Source organism: Chlorocebus sabaeus, chromosome 6 (genome assembly GCF_047675955.1).
Source record: "Chlorocebus sabaeus isolate Y175 chromosome 6, mChlSab1.0.hap1, whole genome shotgun sequence".
Taxonomy (NCBI): Eukaryota; Metazoa; Chordata; class Mammalia; order Primates; family Cercopithecidae; genus Chlorocebus; species Chlorocebus sabaeus.
In genome coordinates, this window is record NC_132909.1 from 44,272,866 (window position 1) to 44,297,856 (window position 24,991).

At 52.5% G+C, this 24,991-nt stretch overlaps 1 protein-coding gene across 7 annotated transcripts in view; it reads right to left on the reverse strand.

Annotated features, from left to right (window-relative positions):
• Positions 1 to 23,401, reverse strand: part of CRTC1 (CREB regulated transcription coactivator 1) — a 99,658-nt gene extending 76,257 nt beyond the window's left edge. For all 7 annotated transcript variants that reach the window (XM_007995831.3, XM_073016786.1, XM_007995834.3 and 4 more), the window contains exon 1: positions 23,241 to 23,401. In XM_007995831.3, coding sequence (XP_007994022.3) covers positions 23,241 to 23,366 — 126 coding nt within the window. In that variant the 5' untranslated portion in view covers positions 23,367 to 23,401. The remainder of the gene's footprint in view (positions 1 to 23,240) is intronic.
• Positions 23,402 to 24,991: the final 1,590 nt, after the last annotated feature.

The following is a 24,991-nucleotide window of genomic DNA, read 5'->3' on the forward strand; positions in this document are numbered from 1 at the left end:
GGACGGTCTTTTCAACAAAATGACTCTGGGAAAACAAGATCTCCACATGCGAAAGAATGAAGCTGTGCCCTGACCTAACACCATATACAAAAATTAACTCAAGACGGATCAAAGATCTAAAGCTAAAACTATAAAAGTAAAAAACTAAAACTGTAACTCTATAACTAAAACCATAAAAGCTAAAACTATATATACTAAAACTATAAAACTCTTGGAAGAAAATAGAGGAAAAGCTTCATAACACTGGATTTGGCAATAATTTCTTGGATCTGACACCAAAAGCACAAGCAACAAAAGAAAAAATACATAAATTGGATGCTGCCAAAATTAAAAACACTTGTGCATCAAAGGACGTAATCAACAGAATGAAAGGCCCCATTCCCACAGAACGAGAGAAAATATTTGCGAATCATATAGATGATAAGGGATCAATATCTAGACTATATAAAGAACTCTTACAACCCACCAACAAAAAGAAAAACGACCCAATTTAAAGATAGTCAAAATGTGAATATACTAAAAAGCCCTAAAAAACAAGGGCAAAGGACTTCAATAAACATTTCTCCAAAGACACACAAATGGCCAATAAGCACATGAAAAGATGCTCAACAGCACTAATCATTAGGGAAATGCAAACCAAAACCACAATCCCTATCAAAATATCCTTTTTTGCAGAAAGAAAAAAATCCACCCTAAAATCGATACGAAATCTCAAAAAACCTCAAATAGCCAAGACAATATGGAAAAAGAAGAATGAAATTGGAAGACTCACACTTCTTGATTTCAAAACTTAACTACAAAGCTACAGTAATCAAAAGAGTGTGATACTAGCATAAAGAGAAACATAAAGACCAATGGGGCCAGACACCTATAATCCCAGCACTTTGGGAGGCCAAGGCGTGGGGATCCTCTGAGGTCAGGAGTTCGAGACCAGCCTGGTCAACATGGTGAAACCCCGTTTCTACTAAAAATACAAAAATCAGCTGGGTGTGGTGATAGGCACCTGTAATCCCAGCTACTCAGGAGGCTAAGACAGGAGAATTGCTTGAACCCGGGAGGAGGAGGTTGCAGTGAGCCAAGATTGCACCACTGTACCCCAGCCTGGGAGACAGAACAAGACTCTGTCTCAAAAACAAACAAACAAACAAACAAACAAAAATCACCAATGGAATAGAATAGAAAGCCCAGAAATAAACTGTCACATATACGGTCAAGTGATTTTCAAGAAGGGTGCCAAACCATTCAATGGGGAAAGGATGGTCTTTTCAACAAATAGCTCTGGGAAAACAGGATCTCCACGTGCAAAAAGAAAAACAACCCAATTTAAAAATAGATAAAGTATGAATATACTAAAAAGCACCAAAAAAAAAAAAAGAGAGAGAGAGAGGAGCAGGAAAAGGGCACAGGATTTGAATACACATTTCTCCAAAGACAGACAAATGGCCAAGAAACACATGAAAAGATGCTCAACATCACTAATCATTAGGGAAATGCAAACGAAAACCACAATCCTTATCAAAATATCATTTTTTGCAGGAAAAAAATGATATTAGGATTAGTAGACATTAGTAGACATTAGGATGGCTACTATCGAAAAGTCAGAAAATAACAAGTGTTGTTGAGGATATGGAGAAATTAAAATCCTTATGCACCATTGGTAGGAACCTAAAATGGTATAGCTACTACAGAGAACAGTGTGGCAGTTCCACAAAAAATTAAACATGCTGGCTGGGCGTGGTGGCTCACGCCTGTAATCTCAGCACTTTGGGAGGCCAAGGCAGGCAGATCACCTGAGGTCAGGAGTTCGAGACCATCCTGCCGAACATGGTGAAACCCCATCTCCATTAAAAACACAAAGGTTAGCCAAGTGTGGTGGCGCGCGCCTGTAATCCCAGCCACTGAGGAGGCTGAGGCAGAATTGATTGAACCCGGGAGGCGGAGGATGCAGTGAGCCGAGATCGCACCACTGTACTCCAGCATGGGCGGTAGAGCAAAACTCCGTCTCAAAAAAAATTAAACATACAGTTACACACGATCCAGCAATGCCACGTCTGGGAATTTACCCAAACAAATTCTGAGTAGGGACTCAAAGAGATGTACACCAACGTTCACAGCAGCACTATGTACAACAGCCAAATGGTGGAAACCAGCCAAGTGTCCGTCAACAGATGAATGGATAAACAAAATGTGTCCCATCCATACAGTGGAATAACAGCCTTAGAGGAGAAGGACGTTCTGACACGTTACAATGTGGATGAACCTTGAGGATATTATGCTCGGTGAAATAAGCCAGACACAAAAGGACAGATCCTGGATGATTCCACTTACATGAGGTCCCTAGAGTCGTCAAACTCATAGAGGTAGAAAGTAGGATGGTGGTTGCCAGGATCTGGGAGGGGACGGAGGGTGGGTGTTTAATGGGGACAGAGTTTCAGTGTGGGAATATGCAAAAGCTCTGAACACAAATGGTGCTGATGATTGCAAAACAATGTGAGGGTACTTACTAAACGCCACTAAACTGCACACCTAACAAGGTTAAGATAGTAACTTACACGTTACATGTATTTGTTTTGTGTTTGGTTTGTTTTTGAGACAGCGTCTTGTTCTGCTGCCCAGGCTGCAGTGCAGTGGCGTGATCTCGGCTCACTACAACCTCTGCCTCCAGGGTTCAAGCAATTCTCCTGCCTCAGCATCCCGAGTAGCTGGGATTACAGGCACCCACCACCACACCCGGCTAATTTTTGTATTTTTAGTAGAGACGGGGTTTCAACATGTTGACCAGGCTGGTCTCAAACTCCTCACCTCAGGTGATCCACCTGCTTCGGCCTCCCAAAGTGCTGGGCTTACAGGCATGAGCTACCACATTGGGCCACATGTTATGTGTATTTTACTAAATTTAAAAAAAAGAAAACGGCTGGGCGTGGTGACTCACGCCTATAATCCTAGTACTTTGGGAGACCGAGGAGGGTGGATCACTGAAGCCTGGGCAACATCGCAAGATCCCCGTCTCTACAAAAAAATTTTAAAACTTAGCCAGGTGTGATGGTGTGTGCCTGTAGTCCCAGCTACTTGGGAGGTTGAGGTGGAAGGATTGCTTGAGCCCAGGAATTCCTGGCTGCAGTGAGCACTGCACTCCAACCTGTGCAACAGAGGGAGAACCCTATCTTAAATATAAAAAAAGAAAAAATACAAAAAGAAAACGAGCACTTCACTTCTGTGGGATCCCCACCAAAATCCCACAACCTCAGTCCAATTGCCAGAAAATCCCCACAAGACCACAATAAGGACATTCCACAAAACACCTGACCAGCTCTCCTCAAGAGGGTGAAGGTCATGGATGATGAGGAGACACTGAGGAACCGTCACAGATTGGAGGGGTCAAAGGAGATGCTTTGACTAAACGCAACACATCAACAGGCGCGGTGGCTCACGCCTGCAATCCCAGCATTTCAGGAGGCTGAGGTAGGCAGATTACCAGGGATCAGGAGTTCGAGACCACCCTGGCCAACATAGTAAAACCCCATCTCTACTAAAAATGCAAAAATTAGCCAGGCACTGTAGCTCAAGCCTGTAATCCCAGCACTTTGGGAGGCCAAGGCAAGCGAATCACCTGAGGTCAGGAGTTCAAGACCAGCCCAGTCAACATGGCGAAACCCCATCTCTACTAAAAATACAAAATTAGCTGAGTGTGGTGGTGCATGCCTGTAATCCCAGCTACTTGGGAGGCTGAGGCAGGAGAATCGCTTGAACCTAGGAGGCGGGGGTTGTGGTGAGGCGAGATTGCACCATTGCACTCCAGCCTGAGCAGCAACAGTGAAAATCCATCTAAAAAAAAAAAAAGACTATCTCCTAAGAGGCCGGGTATGGTGGCTCAAGCCAGCACTTTGGAAGGCCCAGGCAGGAGGAGGATCACTTGAGCCCAGGAGTTTGAGACCAGCGTGGCCAACACAGGGAGACTCCTGTCTCTACAAAAAAAAAATATTAAAAATTAGCCAGGTGTGGTGGTACATGCCTGTGGTCTCAGCTACTCAGGAGGCTGAGGCAAGAGGACTGCCTGAGCCCAGGAAGTTGAGGCTACAGTCAGCCGAGATCGCACTACTGCAGTCCAGCCTGGGCGACAGAGCTAGATCTTGTCTCAAAAAAAAAGGCCGGGCAGGGTGGCTCATGCCTGTAATCCCAGCACCTTGGGAGGCTGAGGCGGGCAGATTACCTGAGGTCGGGAGTTCAAGACCAGCCTGACCAACATGCAGAAACTCCATCTCTACTAACAATACAAAATTAGCTGGGCGTGGTGGCGCATGCCTGTAATCCCAGCTACTCGGGAGGCTGAGGCAGGAGAATTCCTTGAATCCTGGAGGAGGAGGTTGTGGTGAGGCAAGATCACGCCACTGTACTCCAGCCTGGGTAACAAGAGTGAAACTCCGTCTCAAAAAAAAAAAAAAAAAAAAATACCGCCAGGCGCGGTGGCTTACGCCTATAATCCCAGCACTTTGGCAGGCCAAGGCGGGTGGATCATTTGAGATCAGGAGTTGGAGACCTGCCTGACCAAAATGGTGAAACCCCATCTCTACTAAAAATACAAAACAAACAAAAAAAAATTAGCCGGGCGTGGTGGTGCATGCCTGTAATCCCAGCCACTCAGGAGGCTGAGGCAGGAGAATCGCTTGAACCCAGGAGGTGGAGGCTGCAGTGAGCCAAGATGGCGCCATTGCACTCCAGCCTGGGTGACAGAGTGAGACTCTGTCTCAAAAACAAAAACCAAAAAATCGGCCGGGCGCGGTGGCTCAAGCCTGTAATCCCAGCACTTTGGGAGGCCGAGATGGGCGGATCACAAGGTCAGGAGATCGAGACCATCCTGGCTAACACGGTGAAACCCCGTCTCTACTAAAAATACAAAAAATTAGCCGGGCGAGGTGGCGGGCGCCTGTAGTCCCAGCTACTCGGGAGGCTGAGGCAAGAGAATGGCGTAAACCCGGGAGGCGGAGCTTGCAGTGAGCTGACATTCGGCCACTGCACTCCAGCCCGGGTGACAGAGCAAGACTCCGTCTCAAAAAAAAAAAAAAAAAAAAAAAAAAACACCAAAAAATCCTAACTCAAAAGAAACAGTTAACAGCAATGAATACTTCCCCAGGTGAAACTAAACAGATGACCCGTAAGCCACAGAGTGGCAGCTGTCACACTCTGGGCCAAGGCACAGAGGTGAACAAGGTGCAATCCTGCTCTCACTGTTGCCCCGAGTAGCAGCTCAACAGCTGGTCTTGGCCAAGCAGGCATCTTTCAAGGTGTGCACCCACCACTGCTGGGCATGGGGCCAGGCACTTTGCCTGGATGCATCATCTAAAATCCATGTGATGACTCCTCAAGGGGGCTCTGTGAGCACCCCCTTTTTATAGCCAGGAAACTCAGGCACAGAAGGGACGGACTGTTTGGCAGGAGCCAACAGAGGTGCACAGAGCAGCGTGATGAGCTCCGGGACTCAGTGCCGGGGAGCCCCCCAGCAGGCAGCCTCCACCCCACGGTGGACCTTCAGGCTCCTCCCTCTGCCCTGGCTGAGCCGGCAGTGAGGGGATTAGCAGGCTCCTTGCCGAACAGAGGCCAAGGCCGCCTGGGTGCAAAGATAGGCTGTTGGGACCATAAATCATCCCCGGGGTCTGTGTATTTATTCAGTGATGATTTAATGAGCCACTCCTGTCCTAACTACAGCCACCAATCCCGCCTGCCTGGAAGGACAGAAGGGATCCCCGCAGCGATGGAAGCGGGATGCGCACAGATGTGAAAGGACTCAATGGTGTAACGCAGCAGGGAGCCTCTGCCTTCAGTCACTTGAGAAAGAGACGCTGAAGCAGACACAGAGCCCCTCCGAGGTTCCGAGATTCCGCAGGTCCCTGCAGCCCAGGAAGGCGGACAGCTCGCGTGTCTTTGCGGACACGCTCGGCCTCCCCGAGTCCCCAGCCAGAGGGACGGCCAGCCCCACAGAGCCAGTCCCGGGCGCCCTGCCTGGCTGTGCTGATACTTCCTCCCAGAGATTTCCGGGCGAATGACCAGCTGGCATGCACCCACCCACCCTCTGCACCCAGGTGAGTGGTGCCAGATGCAGAGGAAACGGGAAGTGCTGTGGTGTTTCTGTTTTCAATTTTAATCGAAGTTTTGAAACATAAATGATTTCTTTATTTTCATTTTTTTTATTTAAAAAAAAAAAAGTGTGGCAGACAGCTTCTCTGCAGCAAGAACCCTGGCAGGAAAGGGAAGAGAAGGGAAGCCTGCAGAAGTTCTCAGGGAGGCTTCGCCCCATTGCCAGGACCCCCCGAGCATTGTGGTGGTCTCTGGGCTGTTCAAATACCAGAGTGGGGCATATGGATAAGGGACGGGGTGGCCAGGATATAGGCACAGGGTATTAGCACACTCAGTGGGAGAAGGCCCACCCTTCCAAGCAGACTCAGCCCCTCTCTCTGGGCCTCACCCCATCCTTCAACCCCACCCCACAGGGTGAAACTCCTGGGACCAGCAGAGGTGTCAGGACCCAAGTACAGAGAAGGGAGAATTTTATGTAGTAAATGAGGACCTGAAGCCTCTCAGCTATAGTGGTGACTTTCTCCGGTATGGGGCTCCCTGAGATGGAAGACACAGCCACTTAACATAACCCTTCTGTCGCCAACCCTCCTGGGGAATCAGGCTCAGGATCCGTAGGTGTGAGAGCTGCAGAGGTGAGGTTCAAGTCTGCCACAAGCCCGCCTTTGCCAAGCCCCAGGTCATCATGGAGCCCCAGAACCCACTATCTCCAGGGACACCTGCCCTGGCCCCTCCTAAACCTCCTGCTGCTCCCTCCTCGTTCCTCCCAGGCCTGTCCCCACATGGCAGCCAATGGGATCCTTGCTCAAAACCCTCCCCACCCGAGGACCAGACCTCAACCCCTCATCCCGGCCCACGAGGCATCACTCCCAGAGCCAGGCCAGGCCAGGCTCTTCGCCTTGGCTCAGAGCCACAACCTCAGGGCCAGGGCCAGCTGGCACAGGTGTGGCTTCCTGTCACTCCCTAGGGCAGGGTCTCCAGCTGACCTGCTCTCCAAGGCGTCCCCAGGGCCAGCTCACAGGAGATGCTCAGGAAATACAAACTGACTCGAGGAATGGACTTTCCTGTCCAAACCGGCACTGCTGTGGGGAAAACTCGCCAGGCCACCCTGGTGCTTCTTGTTCAGGCACTCAGAGGGCTGGATGGGCATCACCATGCAGCCCCAGGGCCATCGCACCCCAAGGATTTGACCGTGGAACACACTGTGTTCCGTACAGGTATACAGGCTTGGGATTCGCTTAGGAAAATCTCAGCTCCAGGAAGACCACAAACTACTCTCCCACTTCAGGGCCCCTCAACAGCTGGTACGTGTTCCTGGATGGAGGGATTGAGAAGAAGACCCCACACACCCCTCCCAGGACTAAAGTGGGGACGTTGGATCATGTGGTGAGGTACTGGCCCTCTTAGAGAGCACCTGCTTCTAGGAGATTCCAGAATGAACTGGAGACAGGCCTGCCCACAGGGAGGTCAGATTCCAGAGCCTGCTGATACCTGCTGAGCACCTGCTGAGTTCACACTGCACCTGCTGAGCGCCTGCTAAACACACACTGTGTGCCGGCTGAGTACTTGCTAAATACACACTGTGCACCTGCTGAGTGCCTGCTAAATACACACTGTGCACCCACGGAGTGCCAAAGAGAGCACACACTGCGCCTGCTGAGTACACAGTGTGCACCTGCTGAGCACCTGAATACACACTGTGCACCTGCTGAATATACGCTGGGCACACCTGCTGAACACTGTGCGCCCGCTGAGCACCTGTATACACATTGTGCACCTGCAGAATACACACTGTGCGCCTGCCAAGTGCCTGCTAAGTACACACTGCACCTGCTGAGCACCTGCTTAGCACACACTGTGCATGTGCTGAGCACCTGATAAGTACACACTGTGCATCTGCTGAGCACCTGATGAGTACACACTGCACCTGCTGAGCGCTTGCTGAGTACACACTGTGCCTGCTGAGTGCCTGCTGAGTACACACTGTGCCAGCTGAGTGCCTGCTGAGTACACACTGTGCCTGCTGAGTGCCTGCTGAGTACACACTGTGCCTGCTGAGCACCTGCTGAGTACACACTGTGCCTGCTGAGTGCCTGCTGAGTACACACTGTGCCTGCTGAGTGCCTGCTGAGTACACACTGTGCCTGCTGAGCACCTGCTGAGTACACACTGTGCACCTGATGAGTACACACTACACCTGCTAAGCACTTGCTGAGTATACATTGTGTGCCTGCTGAGTGCCTGCTGAGTACACACTGCGCCTGCTGAGCTCCTGCAGAACACAAACTGTGCACCTGCTGAGCACCTGCTGAGTACACACTGCAGAACACCATGGGCCTGCTGAGCGCCTGCAGAACACACACTGTGCGCCTGCTGAGTACCAGCTGAATACATACCATTAGCCTGTTGAACACCAGCTGAGTACACACCGTGTGCCTGCTGAGCATCTAGTGAGCACCTACTGAACGTCTGCTAAACATTTCCTTGTGTGGGCACCAAGTGCCTCTTGCAGGCCTGCTGTGTCCCCGTCAAGCACCTGCTGGATGCCTGCCAAATGCCTGCCCAGTGCCAACTGGGTACACCATGTGTCCACAGTGGCCACACCTCCAGCATCTCAGCAGTAGTGAGCACCTAGTGAGTATCTATGCCAGGCCCCATTCCAGATACACCACATAGGCATTCACGTCTCACCATGATCCAATGAGGCAGAGACCACTGCGACCCCTACTTCACCAAAGACAGCAGGGCCTCCTGGGTTGGGCTAAGTGCATTGGCTCATGCCTATAATCCCAGCATTTTGGGAGGCCAAGGAGGGAAAATTACTTGAGGTCTGGAGTTGGAGACCAGCCTGGCCAACATGGTAAAACCCCATTTCTATCAAAAATGCAAAAATTAGCCAGGTGTGGTGGTGCACGCTTGCAATCCCAGCTATTCAGGAGGCTGAGGCAGGAGAATTGCTTGAACACGAGAGGCAGAGGGTGCAGTGAGCACTACAACACTCCAAAAAAAAAAAATGCCTCCCAGGTCTAAACCCGCCCAGAAGGAGGTGAGGTGGGGGCTGAGGCTGACTGTGTGGCCCTGGCTGGGCACCGATGGGGCTGCTTCCCTCTGGTGCCAAGTGCTTCTGAATCCCTCCGTGCAAGAACCCCAAGGAGGAGGCCCCGGCCACGCTTCGTTTCTAGTTGGCAAATAATAAACATTGGCTCTCGGGCATCCCTGGCCCTCAATGCATGTGGTACTTCCTTATTTATACACCTAGACCCCCATCCAGTTGCTGGCACCACAGCCACACCCAGAAGAAAAGGGCACCCACCTCCACCCAGGGGCCACGCAGGACCTGTTGAAGGTCAGGGACATACCCCAACCAGAAATAAAGTGGGGGTTTGTTCCATCCCATGAGCTCAAAGGCGAAGCAGGACTCTCCTACCCCCCACCCCTCCCCTGTGATTCTGGTTCCCACACTGCAGCCTGGGAGTCCCCCACCCACTCTCCCAATAATCCCTGTCACCATCACCTCCCAAATGCCCAGTCTTCCTCCGTGAGTGGCACACCTCCAGCTGCTCGCCCTCCTCCCTACTGCAGGGGGCTCAGGGACACACAGATGGGGCCATTCCCAGGCAGGCACCTTGGAGAGGCCCCCACTCCCCCAGTACATGCACTGGGACAAATACAAGGAATGTTTAGGTTGAAAAAAACCAGGGACGACCTCTATGCTTCTCAACAGATGAATATGAACTGAGGCTCAGCGTACAACAAGGTCCTCCACATGGGCCTTGGAGTCAGACACGGGTTCAATCCCAGCTCCTCCTCCCACCGTCAGCCATGTGACCTCCTGTGCCTCAACTTCTCATCTGTGCCATGGGGGCAGGCAACAGGCCCTTTCTCATGAGTTACTGCAACAATCCACTGTGCACAAATACATGGATTCTAGCAAGGCCAGTTCCTGCCACTGTCACTCACATTGCTATCCCACTAGAACCTTCCATGGCTCCACGTGGCAGGGCCTGGCTCCGGGCCCTCCACCCACTGTCATACCTCCTCTGAGGGCCACTTCCTCGGCACACAGACTTCCAGCAGCCTGAACCGCCCTGCCCCACCCTGACCCGCCGGCTAACACCCAGAACTCCGTGACCCGGCAGAAACACACAGGCTGCAGGGTTAGTCTGACCTGGGTCAGATGGCAGCCTCTCCACTCCAGCGCTCTGTGACATTCGCTCTCCAGGCCTGCCTCTCCCTCTGTAAACTCAGGAGGATGCCACTGGCTGCCTGGGGCAGTCACGTACTGCAGGATCCAGGTTTGCATCTCGTGTAGCCAGCAGCCTCCGCCCATCCCTCTGCACCTGCACGCTCCCGGCACACACGCTCCCGGCACACACGCTCCCGGCACACACAGGGCCTGACACCAGGGCTTCTGGATTGTGACACTGCTGACACTTAGTGTTGGATAATTCCCCACAGTGGGGCTGTCCTATGTCCTATGGGCTGTAGTGTTGAGCAGTATCCTCAGTCTCTGCCCACTGGATGCCAGTAGCACCACCATCCCCCGTCGTGACAACCACAAACGTCCCCAAAAGTTGCCAAATGCCCCCAGGGGCAGAATCGGACCCAGGTGAGCCCTACACTCTGCACGGAATAACCTGTGGATTTTGATGTTTCTCTGACCCTGGGTTCAGGCCAGTCTCTCTACTCTCCCCAGGGCAGACCCCACTCGTGCTGTCCATATGGCATTTTACAGAGTCCCATTTAAAAAAAGAAATCCCCGTGGCTCACACCTGTAATCCCAGCACTTTGGGAGGCCGAGGCGGGCGGATCACAAGGTCAGGAGATCGAGACCACGGTGAAACTCCGTCTCTACTAAAAATACAAAAAATTAGCCGGGTGCGGTGGCAGGCACCTGTAGTCCCAGCTACTCAGGAGGCTGAGGCAGGAGAATGGCATGAACCTGGGAGGCGGAGCTTGCAATGAGCCGAGATCACGCCACTGCACTCCAGCCTGGGCGACAAAGCAAGACTCTGTCTCCAAAAAAAAAAAAAAAAAAGAAAGCCCCAGGCCGGGCGCAGTGGCTCACACCTGTAATCCCAGCACTTTGGGAGGCCGAGGCGGGCGGATCTCGAGACCAGGAGTTCGAGACCAGTCTGGCAAACACGGTGAAACCCTTGTCTCCACCAAAAATACAAAAATCAGCTGGGCGCGGTGGCTCATACCTGTGATCCCAGCACTTTAGGAGGCCGAGGCGGGCGGATCACTTGATGTCAGGAGTTGGAGCGCAGCCTGGCCAACATGGAGAAACCCCGTCTCTAATAAAAATACAAAAATTAGCAGGGTGTGGTGGCGGGTGCCTATAATCCCAGCTACTTGGGAGGCTGAGGCAGGAGAATGGCTTGAACCCAGGAGGCGGAGGTTGTAGGGAGCCAAGATCTCGCCACTGCACTCCAGCCTGAGCGACAGAGCAATACTCCCTCTCTCAAAAAAAAAAAAAAAAAAAAAAAGAAAGAAAGAAAAGAGGTCCCTAAAAGTGGGAGAACTGCCGCCAACCTCACTCTCCTTGCTAACCACCCCCAGTCCCTGCAGCTGATGTTCCTTAACACTTGAGGTCAGTGGGCCTTAAACTGTGTGGGAGTCCCAGAGGCCAGCCAATCCCTTCTGTGAAGGGCCAGATGCGCCCAGCGCAGCGACTCACACCTATAATCCCGGCACTCTGGGAGGCCAAGATGGGAGAACTGCTTGAGCACAGGAGTTTGAGACCAGCCTGGACAACACAGTGAGAAGACCATGTCTCGACCAAAAATAAAAAAATTAGCCGGGCATGGGGGCTCACACCTGTGGTACCAGCTACTCAGAGGGCTGAGGTGGGAGGATCACTAGAGCCCAGGAGGTCAAAGCCACAGTGGACCACATGATCTCTGTTGCGTGGGACTATGCTGTTGTTCCACAAAAGCAGCCACAGAAAACGAATAAATGGTTGTGCCCCTGCTCTAATAAAATAAAGAGACGTAGTTTACAGAGCTCTGGATTAGTAAATTATCAGTTCAGTGGGTCCCAACTGGCACTTTTTATTTTTTTCTTCTTTGTTTCTTCTACTTTTTTTTTTTTTTTTTGAGATGGAGTCTCTCTGTTGGCCAGGCTGGAGTGCAGCGGTGCGATCACAGTTCACTGCAGCCGCAAGCTCCTAGGCTCAAGAGAACCTCTCACCTCAGTCTCCCAAGCAGCTGGGACCACAGACATGAGCCACCATGCCAGGCTAATTTTTTTAATTTTTTTTTTCTGAGACGGAGTCTCGCTCTGTCGCCCAGGCTGGGAAGTGCAGTGGTGCAATCTCAGCTCACTGCAAACTCCGCTTTTCAGGTTCAAGCGATTTTCCTGCTGGGGTTACAGGTGCCCGCCACCATGCCCAGCTAATTTTTATATTTTAGTAGAGATGGGGTTTTACCATGTTGGCTAGGCTGGTCTTGAACTCCTGACCTCAGGTGGTCTGCCTGCCTTGCCCTCCCGAAGCGCTGGGATGACAGGTGTGAGCCACTGTGCCCACCCGGCCCAGGCTAATTCTCTTATTAGAACAAAACAGAGTACATCAGTGTGCCTGCAAACAGTAAGAGTTAAGCTCCTTGGTAAAACCTGTCTTGATTGTACATTTGGTGGCAGGTGCTGGCAAGCCATGAAAATGAATTTTCTTTTTTTAATTTTTTTTTCCAAGACAGAGTCTCACTCTGTCACCCAGGCTGGAGTGCAGTGGCGCGATCTTGGCTCACTACAACCTCCGCCACCCTGGTTCAAGCGATTCTCCTGCCTCAGCCTCCCAAGTAGCTGGGACTACAGGTGCACACCACTACACCTGGCTAATGTTTGTATTTTTAATAAAGACGGGGTTTCACTATGTTGCCCAGGGTGGCCTCGATCTCTTGACCTCGTGATCCGCCCACCTCGGCCTCCCAAAGTAGTAGGATTTCAGGCATGAGCCACCGTGCCCAGCCGAAAAATAAAGTTCTTTTTTTTTTTTTTTGAGACGGAGTCTCGCTCAGTCGCCCAGGCTGGAGTGCAGCGGCACGATCTTGGCTCACTGAAATCTCCACCTCCCAGGTTTAAGGGATTCTCCTTTCTCAGCCTCCCGAGTAGCTGGGACTACAGGCACGTGCCACCATGCCCAGCTAATTTTTTGTATTTTTAGTAGAGACAGGATTTCACCATGTCAGCCAGGATGGTCTTGATCTCCTGACTTTGTGATCTGCCCGAGTCAGCCTCCCAAAGTGCTGGGATTACAGGCGTGAGCCACTGTGCCCAGACCAGAAAAATGAATTTCTCACTGCAGAGCCACAAGTGCCATGCCTGTCCCTGAGCCAGGGACACCTGCCCCCCTCACCCAGTCCTGCAGTCCCTGGCTTCACACACCCTGAGGGTCGAGGAAGCCCTCCCAGATTCCCCAGAGCAGATGGGCCTGGTTGCTGCACACCCTAACCACTTCTTCACTTCTTCTTTTTTTTTTTTTTAGACAGAGTTTCACTCTTGTTGCCCAGGCTGGAATGCAATGGCATGATCTCGATCTCGGTTCACGGCAACCACCACCTCCCGAGTTCAAGCGATTCTCCTGTCTCAGCTTCCTGAGTAGCTGGGATTACAGGCACATGCCACCACACCCAGCTAATTTTTGTATTTTTAGTAGAGATGGGGTTTCATCATATTGGTCAGGCTGGTCTCGAACTCCTGACCTCAGGTGATCCACCTGCCTCGGCCTCCCAAAGTGCTGGGATTACAGGTGGGAGCCACCACGCCCGGCCTTCCCCGCCCCCACTCTTAGGACACAATCCAAACCCAAACACTGAGCTCCTCCACTCCAACCCCGACCCTGTGGTCCTGATCCTCCACCCCAGGCCCTGCTCCTGCTGTCTCCCTCTGTCTCATCCAGTGTAGAGGAAGGGCCCCTGCTCCTAAAAAGGGCTGAATGTAGGGTTCACCCTGGGCCTCAGTGGAAACCCCACACAGAACCTGTGGAGCCTGCTGGAGCTGGCTGGACTTACACATCTGCAATCGGCCGCAGCCCTGTCCTCATGCGAAGTCCACAAGGTTACCTGGTGCTGCAGGCTCTGTCAGGCCTGGGGGGCCTTGCCACTGGCTGAAGTCACAAATGACCACAAAGTGGGGGGCATGAAAAACAGAAATTAATTCCCTCACCATTCAGCAGGCCAGAAGTCAAGGGAATGGGCCGGGCACGGTGGCTCACGCCTGTAATCCCAGCACATTGAGAGGCCGAGGCAGGTGGATCATTTGAGGCCAGAAGTTCGAGACCAGCCTGGCCAACAGGGTGAAACCCATCTCGACTGAAAATGGAAAAATTACCCAGGTGTGGTGGCAGGAGCCTATAATCCCAGTTACTCGGGAGGCTGAGGCAGGATCGCCTGAACACGGGAGGAGGAGGTTGCAGTGAGCCGAGATCACGCCACTGCACTCCAACCTGGGCGACAGAGTGAGACTCTATCTCAAAAACAAACAAACAAAAAAAGGCACTGGCAGGGCTATGCTTCCTCCAGAGACTCTAGGGAAGACCCTTCCTATCCCTTCCAGCTTCTGGGGGCTCCGGGCATTTGTTGGCTTGTGACCACATCGCTCCAATCTCTGCCTCCGTTGTCACATGGTCCTCTCCCCTGTGTCTCTGTGTCCTTTCTTGTCTCTCTTTTCTTTTTTTTTTTTTTTTGGAGAAAAGGGTCTCACTCTTTCGCCCCAGCTGGAGTGCAGTGGTACAACCATGGGTCACCACACCCTTAACTCTTGGGCTCGAGCAATACTCCTGCTTCACCCTCCCAAGTGGCTGGGACTACAGGTGCACACCACCACACCCGGTTAATTAAAAAAAATTTTTTTCATAGAGATGAGTTCTCACTTTGTGGCCCAGGCTGGTCTCAAACTCCTGGCTTCAAGTTATCATCCCATCTCAGCCTCTCAAAATGTTGGGATTACAGGCGTGAGCCGCTGTGCCTGGTCCCCCTCCAACTTTTTCTTTTCTTTTTTTTGAGACAGGATCTCACTTTGTCACCCAGGCTGGAGTGCAGTGATGTGATCATAATTTACTGTAACCTCACATTACTGGGATCAAACAATCCTCCTGCCTTGGCCTCCGAAAACTCTGGGATTAGAGGCATGCACCACCACTCCCAGTTCACTCTTCAATTTTTTTTTTTTTTTTTTTTTTGAGACGGAGTCTCACTCTGCCACCCAGGCTCGAGTGCAGTGGCGTGATCTTGGCTCACTGCAAGCTCCGCCTCCCGGGTTCACGCCATTCTCCTGCCTCAGCCTCCGGAGTAGCTGGGACTACAGGCGCCTGCCATCACGCCCGGCTAATTTTTTCATATTTTTAGTAGAGACTGGGTTTCACTAGTCTCTGTTAGCCAGGATGGTCTCGATCTCCTGACCTCGTGATCCGCCCGCCTCGGCCTCCCAAAGTGCTGGGATTATAGGCGTGAGCCACCGCACCCGGCCATGGCCCACTCTTCATAAGGACACGAGTCACTGGATTCAGGGCCACCCCCCAGGATGATCTCATCTCTAGATCCTTACCTTAATGACATCTACAGAGAGGTTTTTTCCAATTAAGGCCCAATTCCCAGGTTACAGGGCTAGGCAGTGAGCAGACGTTTTTTAGGGGCCACCATTCAGCCTGCTGCAGGGCATGCAGCTCGCAACCTGGGGAGTACTGAGACAGCTGGGCTTTTTGGAGGGGCCAGGGGAGTGATGAAGATGAGGGCGGCTCGCCCCACCTTCTGCTCGGGGAGCAGCTCAGGGAGTCCTGCCTGTATATGGAGGCTGTGGATGGCAGCAGACAGCTGAAGCAGCCGGCACAGAAACAAACGGCGCCAAAGCCAGGACTGGAGGGCGGGCTCCACACTCAGCTAACTGAGCCACCGCTGCGCTGTGCCTGCAGCCCAGGGGCCCGTTTTATTCCAGCCTCTGCAAAGCCACCAGCTTCACAGGGTAGGTAAGAGCAGGAGAGTGCCCTCCTTCAGCCCTGTCCGTGCCACCATGACTGTTTTGCCTGGGTACTTTTTCTGGCCCAGGTGTTGCTGCCTGCGGTCCTCAGTGATCAGTCATAGGAGGAATCCCCAATGTCCTGAGCCCCTGACAAGCAGATGACACGCCCCTCCTCTCTTCCCCTCATCCCCAACAACCAATACTCCAGCACATCTGGGTGGCTCTGCTGCAGAAATGCCACCAAATCCACCCGCTCCCGGTCACCCCCTTGCTCCAGCCATCACTCCCCCTGATCTGGACATCTGCAGCAGCTGCTCACACCACACCCAGCCCACTCACAGCCACAGCCATCCTCCTAAACCACACGGTGTTCTCAAATGGATAAATGGAGAGTTACCAGAAGACCTGGCAACTCCACCCCAGCACATGCTCTGAGAAATGAAGACATACAACCACCCAAAAACATGGACACAGATGCCCACAGCAGCATGATTCACAACAGCCAAAGGTGGAAACCCATGTTCATGGCCGGATGAATGGACAAAACGGGGTAGATCCGCACCATGGTGTACGACATGAACTATTACTTAGCCATGCCGGTGATGGTGGACAACACTAGGAATAAACTCAACAACACTGAATTTTATGCTTAAAAAAGGTCAGAATAGTAAATGTTATGTTACATACACATATTGCCATCAGTTTTTTTTTTTTTGAGACAGAGTCTCACTCTGTCGCCCAGGCTGGAGTGCAGTGGCATAATCTTGGCTCGCTGCAACCTCTGCCTCCTGGGATCAAGCATTTCTCCTGTCTCAGCCTCCCAAGTAGCTGGGATTACAGGTGTGCGCCACCGTGCCCAGCTAATTTTTGTATTTTTGGTAGAGACGGGGTTTCACCATGTTGGCCAGGATGGTCTCGAACTCCCGTCCTCAGGTGATTCGCCCACCTCCTTGGCCTCCAAAGTGCTGGGGTTATAGGCATGAGCCACTGCATATGTCCATGCCACCAATTTTAAGAAATAAATGAAGGCCAGGTTTAGTGGTTCACGTCTGTAATCTCAGCATTTTGGCAGGCCGAGGCAGGCAGATCACCTGAGGTCAGGAGTTCAAGATCAGCCTGGCCAACATGGAGAAACCCCGTCTCTACTAAAAATACAAAAATTAGCAGGATGTGGTAGTGGGTGCCTTTGATCCCAGCTACTCAGGAGCCCGAGGCAGAAGATCACTTGAATTCGGGAGGCAGAGGTTGCAGTGAGCCATCATCGTGCTACTACGCTCCAGCCTGGGAGACACAATAAGACTCTGTCTCAAAAAAAAAAAAAAAAAAAAAAAAGAAAAGAAAGAAAGAAATGAAGCACTGATCCAAGTTAGAGGCTTGAAGATATTATGCTAAGTAAAAGAAGACAGACACAAAAGGCTTCGTGGTGTAGGATTCACCTCACAGTGTAGGATTCTATTGATATGAAATGTCCAGAACAAGCAAATCCATAGAGACAGAAAGATTAGTAGACCAGGTGCGGTGGCTCGTGCCTGCAATCGCAGCACTTTGGGAGGCCGAGGCAGGTGAATCACTTGAGGTCAGGAGTTCGAGACCAGCATGCCTAACATGGCAAAACCCTGTCTCTACTAAAAAATACAAAAATTAGTTGGGTGTGGTGGCACCTGCCTATAATCCTAGCTACTCAGGAGGCTGAGGCAGGAGAATCTCTTGAACCCGGGAGGCAGAGATTGCAGTGAGCTGAGATCGTGCCACTGCACTCCAGACTGGGTGACAGAGTTGAGACTCTGTCTCCAAAAAAAAAGAAAAAGAAAGAAAGAAAGCAAAGCAGATTCGTGGCTGCCAGGGGCTGGGCAAAGGGGAGTCGGAAGTAACTGCTGACGGGGGCAGGGTCTCCTTCTGGGGGTACGAAATGTTCTCAAGTTGACTGGTGTTGGCTGTGCAAATGTGAATATACTAAAAGCCACTGAGTGGTGGAATGCCATGGAAATGACAAATCAATAAAGCTGTTACAAAAACAAGCAGGGCTAGGCGTGGTGGCTCATGCCTATAATCCCAGCATTCCGGTAAGCCAAGGCTGGAGGATCACCTGAGGTAGGGAGTTCGAGACCAGCCTGACCAACACGGAGAAACCCCATCTCTACTAAAAATACAAATTTACTCAGGTGTGGTGGTGCATGTCTGTAATCCTAGCTACTTGGGAGGCTGAGGCAGGAGAATCACTTGAACCCAGGAGGCGGAGGTTGCAGTGAGCCAAGATCGCGCCACTGCACTCCAGCCTGGGCGACAGGGCGAGACTCCTTCTCAAAAAACAAACAAACAAATAAGCAGGGAAGCTTCCCAGGCCCCTGCCTCAAGGGAGATGCAAGCTCCTGCAGCCTCACCTGCCCTCCTCCCTGCTTTGTGCCCATTCTGAAACTCGCCAAGTCCTTCCCACCAAAGCGCTCTGACTGTGCCTGTCCCTGATATCCCTTCCCTGCTCTCTGGGGACGCCACGTCACCCTTGTCCTAGCTACTCCTAGTACGTGGCTGTGCCACTTCTCTCCCAGCATGTGCCACCTTCTGAGGGCGTCTGCTTCATTTGGGTGCAGCGATGCTCTCCTGTCCCCCCTAAAACCATGCTGGCTCCCCAAGAACACAGCCCCAGTATGTCCTGTACACTGCAGGATCCCCAGCACCGCACGGTCTCCTGAGACCTGCCAGACAATGAAAATTGTCCTTTGATGGAAGGAACGCATTGCCCCAACTTTACAAGTTAGGATTCTACGGCCTAGAGGGGTTGAGAAACCCGCCCAATGTCACACAGCAGAGTGCCATAGTTTTCCCTGCCTGTCACACTGACCCAAGCCTAAGAATGGGAGGGAAGGCCCGCACACCCACCCCTCCGCCCTAAGACCTGCAAACACTCCCCCAACTTTACGCCCTGTCCCCCCACCTGACGCAGCCCTTCAGTGCTTGTGCCCTGGTGAGGTCCCTGTCTTCTTCCAGCCAAACATCTGCTGACTGGCCTTCCACGGCAGCAAGACACCTCAGGTGCCATCACCACCGGCAACTGTGAACAGACACGCATGAGTGACTGCTGTCCTTTGGAATTCACAGGAGAGGAGCAGGTGATGACCAGACCATGCCTCACCTGGCTGCAGGTATGGCCAAACCCCTGCTGTCTACAGTACAGGAGGCAGCACGCCACGGCTGCAGGAGGGAAGCCCGCATCATATAGGTTCAGTCACCTGCTCTGGGCACTGTGGACATGCCACTTGGACTGTGCAGTGGCCAGTCAATCTGGGAATAAGCTTGCCCACCCTGGTCGCAGCCTGCCAGAGATGGCACAGCCATACAGGTGGGTGCAAAGGATGGAACGCTACCTGACCAGGTGCAAAGTTCACACCTAGGCCCACCTCACTGTTACACCTCTAATCAAAAGTTTCTCAGTCTTGGCTGGGCGCAGTGGATCACACCTGTAATCCCAGCAATGTGGGAGGCCGAGGTGGCCGAATCACCTAAGATCAGGAGTTCGAGACCAGCCTGGCCAACATGGTCTCTACTACAAATACAAAAATTAGCCGGGCATAGTGGCAGGTGCCTATAATCCCAGCTACTCAGGAGACTGAGGCAGGAGAATTACTTGAACCCGGGAGGCCGAGGCTGCAGTGAGCCAAGATTGTGCCACCGCACTCCAGCCTGGGCAACAGAGCAAGAGTCTGTCTCAAAAAAAAAAAAAAGTTTCTCAGCCTTGGCACTGCTAACATCTGGGGCCTGATTATACCACACGATGGTGCCATCCTGTGTACTGTACGGGGTTGGGCAGCATCCCCAGTCTCCACCCACCAGATGCTAGGAGCACCCCCTAATCACGATGACCCAAACTGTCTCCAGACATCACCAAGTGTCCCCTGGAGGGCAGAATCATCCCCTGCCCCAGAAAGAGAACAATGCTTTGTGTTTAAAAACCTAGTACAAGCTCACCTCTGCCCAGAGCCCACACTCCTCTGACCCCACGTGGTGAAGAAGATGGGAAATGGTTTCCAGAGCTGAAAGAACTGCTACCTGCATATGTTCAGAATCTTTTCTTTCTTTTTTTTTTTTTTGAGACAGAGTCTTACTCTGTTGCCCAGGCTGGAGTACAGTGGTACAATCTCAGCTCATGGCAACCTCCACCTCCCAGGTTCAAGGGATTCTTCTGCCTCAGCCTCCTGAGTAGCTGTGATTACGGGCACGTGCCACCATGTCCAACTAATTTTTGTATTTTTAGTAGAGACGGGTTTCACCATGTTGGTCAGGCTGGTCTCAAACTCCTCTCACCTCAGCCTCTCAAAGTGCTGCGATTACAGGTGTGAGCCACCGCACCCGGCCTCAGAATTCTTCCAAATTCATTGATCAATGAATGGATAACCAAATACAACATATCCATACAATGGAATATTACTTGACCATAAAAAGGAACAAAGCACTGATCCATGATACTACAGAGATGAACCTTGAAAACATGATGCTGAGTGAGAGATGCCAGTCACAACAGGCCACGTGTTGTGTGATTCCGTTTATATAAAATGCCCAGAATAAGCAAACCCACAGAGACAGAAGACAGCTTAGTGCTTGCCAGGGGCTGGGGGAGGGGGAATGGGGAGTGACTGTTAATGGGGATGGGGTTTCTTTCTGGGTGGATAAAAAATGTTCTGGGCCGGGCGCGGTGGCTCAAGCCTGTAATCCCAGCACTTTGGGAGGCCGAGACGGGCGGATCACGAGGTCAGGAGATCGAGACCATCCTGGCTAACACGGTGAAACCCCGTCTCTACTAAAAAATACAAAAAACTAGCCGGGCGAGGTGGTGAGCGCCTGTAGTCCCAGCTACTCGGGAGGCGAAGGCAGGAGAATGGCGTGAACCCGGGAGGCGGAGCTTGCTGTGAACCGAGATCCGGCCACTGCACTCCAGCCTGGGTGACAGAGCGAGACTCCGTCTCAAGAAAAAGAATTAAAAAAAAAAAAAAAAAAAAAATGTTCTGGAATTACAAAATAGCGGTGGTTGCACAACTCTGTGAATATACTAAAAACCACCAAACTGTACACTTTAAACAAGTAAATTGTATGATGCGTGAATCATATCTCAATAAAGCTATTATTTTAAAGAGATGTTTTCAACAACAATGATCTATTTCCAATCCCACGCAGAAACTGGACTTCTAATCAGAATGACACCCATGAACCTACTGTGACCCCTTTCTTCTGGTCACACTGCAAACATTTGACATCAACTGAATACCAGCACACACCATGTGCTAGAGATAAGAAGTGGCCACTCCTACCTCAGAAGCCCTGATATGTGGGGGACACTCATGTGGAAGGATGCTCAAGTCGCACACTTTCTTCTTATTTATTTATTTATTTTGACATGGAGTTTCACTCTTGTCACCCAGGCTGGAGTGCAGTGGCGTGACCTCGGCTCACAGAAACCTCCGCCTCCCGGTTCAAGTGATTCTCCTGCCTCAACCTCCTGAGTAGCTGGGATTACAGGTGCCTACCACCACGCCTGGCTAATTTTTATATTTTTAGTAGACATGGGGTTTCACCACATTGGCCAGGCTGGTCTCGAACTCCTGACCTCAGGTGATCTGCCGCCTCAGCCTTCCAAAGTGCTGGGATTACAGGGTGAACCACTGCGCCTGGCCATCTTTTTTTTTTTTCATTCATTCATTCATTCATCAGCCATCTCTTTCTCTACATCTGGAGCAAGAATGTAGCTGCTTGGAGCTGGAGGGACAGATGTGGCACACTCACCTAGCATGCCTAAAGCAGTACCTGGCTGACAGCGAGCTCCCAGTGATTACCAACACAGAAATGAAGACACAAATCCTAGTCTATAAGGTCACAATCTCTCAGAGAAACAAACAACTAGTTACAAAGTAACACAACCTGAAAGTGCTACCAAAGGAATCACAGACTGAGGTTAAGTCCACCTGAGCCAGTCACATCAGTGGCCAAATCCAGAAACCAGGGATATGAGCATCTGCAAAGCCCACCCAAACCCTCCCCAAGGCCCCAGGATGCAGGAGAGAGGTCTCACCACACTGCAAGAACAAAGTGGAGATTCAGTATCACCTTTGCAAAGTGTGCTCACCGCCCTGGCCCAGGAGGAAGGTCTTGCTAGAATGCCTGACAAGGGAAGAAACTGAGGCCTGAGGAACTCAGGTGCCTTGCCGTGCTCAGACACCAGCCCCAATCAAGCCCCTACTCCCGGCCCACAACGACTTCCCAGGTGAGATTTCCAGGGTATCTGCTCTGCCAGCCTGGCAGAACCTGGCCTTTTCCTGCACACCAAATGCACCCAGCCACCTGAGGCAGACCTGGCCCTCTGCCCTGGTCCTGAGAGGGCAGGGGCCATCCGTGGTCAGCGTCCCCTCTTCCACTAGGAGGAACATCACCTGGTCCCCACCATATGGGCTACGTGGAGAAGGGGCAGCTGTCTCCACTCCAAGTTCCAGGACCGAGCACAATCTGCCTTCTTGGCCCCCCTCTGGATCCCCTGGAGGACAGGATCTGACCATTCCCTCAGCTGTCCAAGAGGGAGAGATCCCTGTCCCACCTCAGCTCTGCAAGTGGGGACATCTGTTCCTCCTCCAACACCCAGGGAGTAAAGGCACAGGTAACAATGACGTAGAGACACCGGTCCCCCTCAGGTAGCAAGGATGGAAGGGCATCTGTCCCTCCCAGGTAGCAAGGATGCGGGGGCACTTGCACCCTCACCTCCAGCTACCAATGGTGCTTGCAAGCAGCACCCAGCTCATACACCTGTGTCATCTTGCCCCCAGGTAGCAATGATGCGGGGGCACCTGTCCCTTCCAGGTAGTAATAATGTGGGGCACCTGTCCCCCTCGGGTAACAATGATGTAGGGACACCTGTCCCCTGTCAGGTAACGACAAGGTACTGGCACCTGTTCCCTCCTAGTAGTAATGATGTAGAGGCCCCTATCTCCTCCGGGGAGCAGTGATGTGGGGGCACCTGTACCCCATCAGGTATGGATGATGTGGGGTCACCTGTCCCGCCCACGACGCCCGGGGCGTGGGGACACCTGTCCCCCTCGGGCCGTGCCAAGCCCCGCCCCCGTCGCGCGCGCCCCGCCCCCGCCGCGCCCCCCCCCCCCGCCCCGTGCACGCGCCGGACACGCGCCCCCTCCCTCCCTCCGCCGGCCCTGAAGGGTCGGCGCGGGCAGCCCCCTTACCCGCGCGGCCCGCGTCAGGCTCAGGTCCTTCATGACCTCCTCGAAGGCCGCGGTCTCCTCCGCCTGCTTCTGATTGTGCAGCGCGATCTTCTCGCTGAATTTCCGCGGATTGTTCGAAGTCGCCATCTTCTCGCCGCCGCCTCCTCCTCCTCCTCCTCCTCCTCCACCTCCTCGCCCCCCCACTCGCCCGTGCCACCGCGCAAGCGCCGGCTGGGCCCACGGGCGGCGAGCTGTGCGCAGGCGCGCCGGCGGTCGTGAGCGCGGCGCAGGCGCACGGGAGCGGCGCGCGGCGCGGGGGCGAAGGCGCATGCGCGCGCCCCGGCGGCGCGCTCGGGGCCCGCGGGAAGGGCAGTGGGGCGCGAGTGGAAATTTCAGCGCCGGCGCAGTGATCCGCCGCCTGGCCCGCTGGACAGCGGCCGCCTGGCTGTTGGACAAGGACCGTGAACCGGCTGGGGCACTGGAGCCCCCAAAAGGGAGACGGCCTGACCCAGATCCTCCCAATTCACAAGGGTGGGGCCAGGCACTCCCCCAAGGATTGGTAGCACCCCAAAGTTGAACCTGGGTTTGGACTAAGAGCTCTGAAAACAGACTAGGGCGTTGGTCACTCATGCATTCATTCATTCAAGGAATATTTACTGAGCACCTACTATGTGCCAGGCAAACTGGGGTACAGGCGTGAACAAGCAGAGGTGATCCCTGCGCTTATGGAGTGTACAGTCAGAGAGGGGGCAGACATAGCACACAAATAACCAAGAACTTTTCAGATGGAGATAAATGTGATGCGGTAAATAACACCAGTGGCCAGCCACAGAACATTCGGGAGGGGGGCTCCTGCAGCCACCACAGACAGGGAGGCAGGAAGTTATCTTAGCTAAGACCTGAACCCTGCAATCGGCCCCCTCAGTCCATAAAACCTAGCGTTGCCTTTAACGACTTTTTTTTTTTTTTTTTTCTTCGTGAGACCGAGTTTTGCCCTTGTTGCCCAGACGAGTGCAGGGGCTCGATCTTGGCTGACTGCAACCTCCTCCTCCCGGGTTCAAGCCATTCTCCTGCCTCAGCCTCTGCAGTAGCTAGGATTACGGGCATGCGCCACCATGCCCAGCGAATTTTTGTATTTTTAGTAGAGACTAACGACCATGTTGGCCAGGCTAGTCTTGAACTCCTGATCTTAGGTGATCCACCCGCCTCGCCCTCCCTAAGTGCTGATATTACAGGAGTGAGCCACCACGCCCAGCCAACGACGGTCTTTTCACATTCCCTTGCAATGGGCATGTTGCTGTTCTCTGGATACCTGAGCCCAAAGAACGGGAGTTACAGAGCTTCAGCCTTCCCTCTGCATACTTCTCCAGTCCAGTCTTGTTCAAGGATGTCTATTTTGCAAAAAGGTGCTAACAGAAGGGTCCAGAAATCCCGTCAGGACTCAGCAGTGGGCCGGGCGCGGTGGCTCAAGCCTGTAATCCCAGCACTTTGGGAGGCCGAGATGGGCGGATCTCGAGGTCAGGAGATCGAGACCATCCTGGCTAACACGGTGAAACCCCGTCTCTACTAAAAAATACAAAAAACTAGCCAGGCGAGGTGGCGGGCGCCTGTAGTCCTAGCTACTCGGGAGGCTGAGGCAGGAGAATGGCGTAAACCCAGGAGGCAGAGCTTGCAGTGGAGCTGAGATCCGGCCACTGCACTCCAGCCTGGGCGACAGAGCAAGACTCCCTCTCAAAAAAAAAAAAAAAAAAAAAAAGGACTCAGCAGTGAAA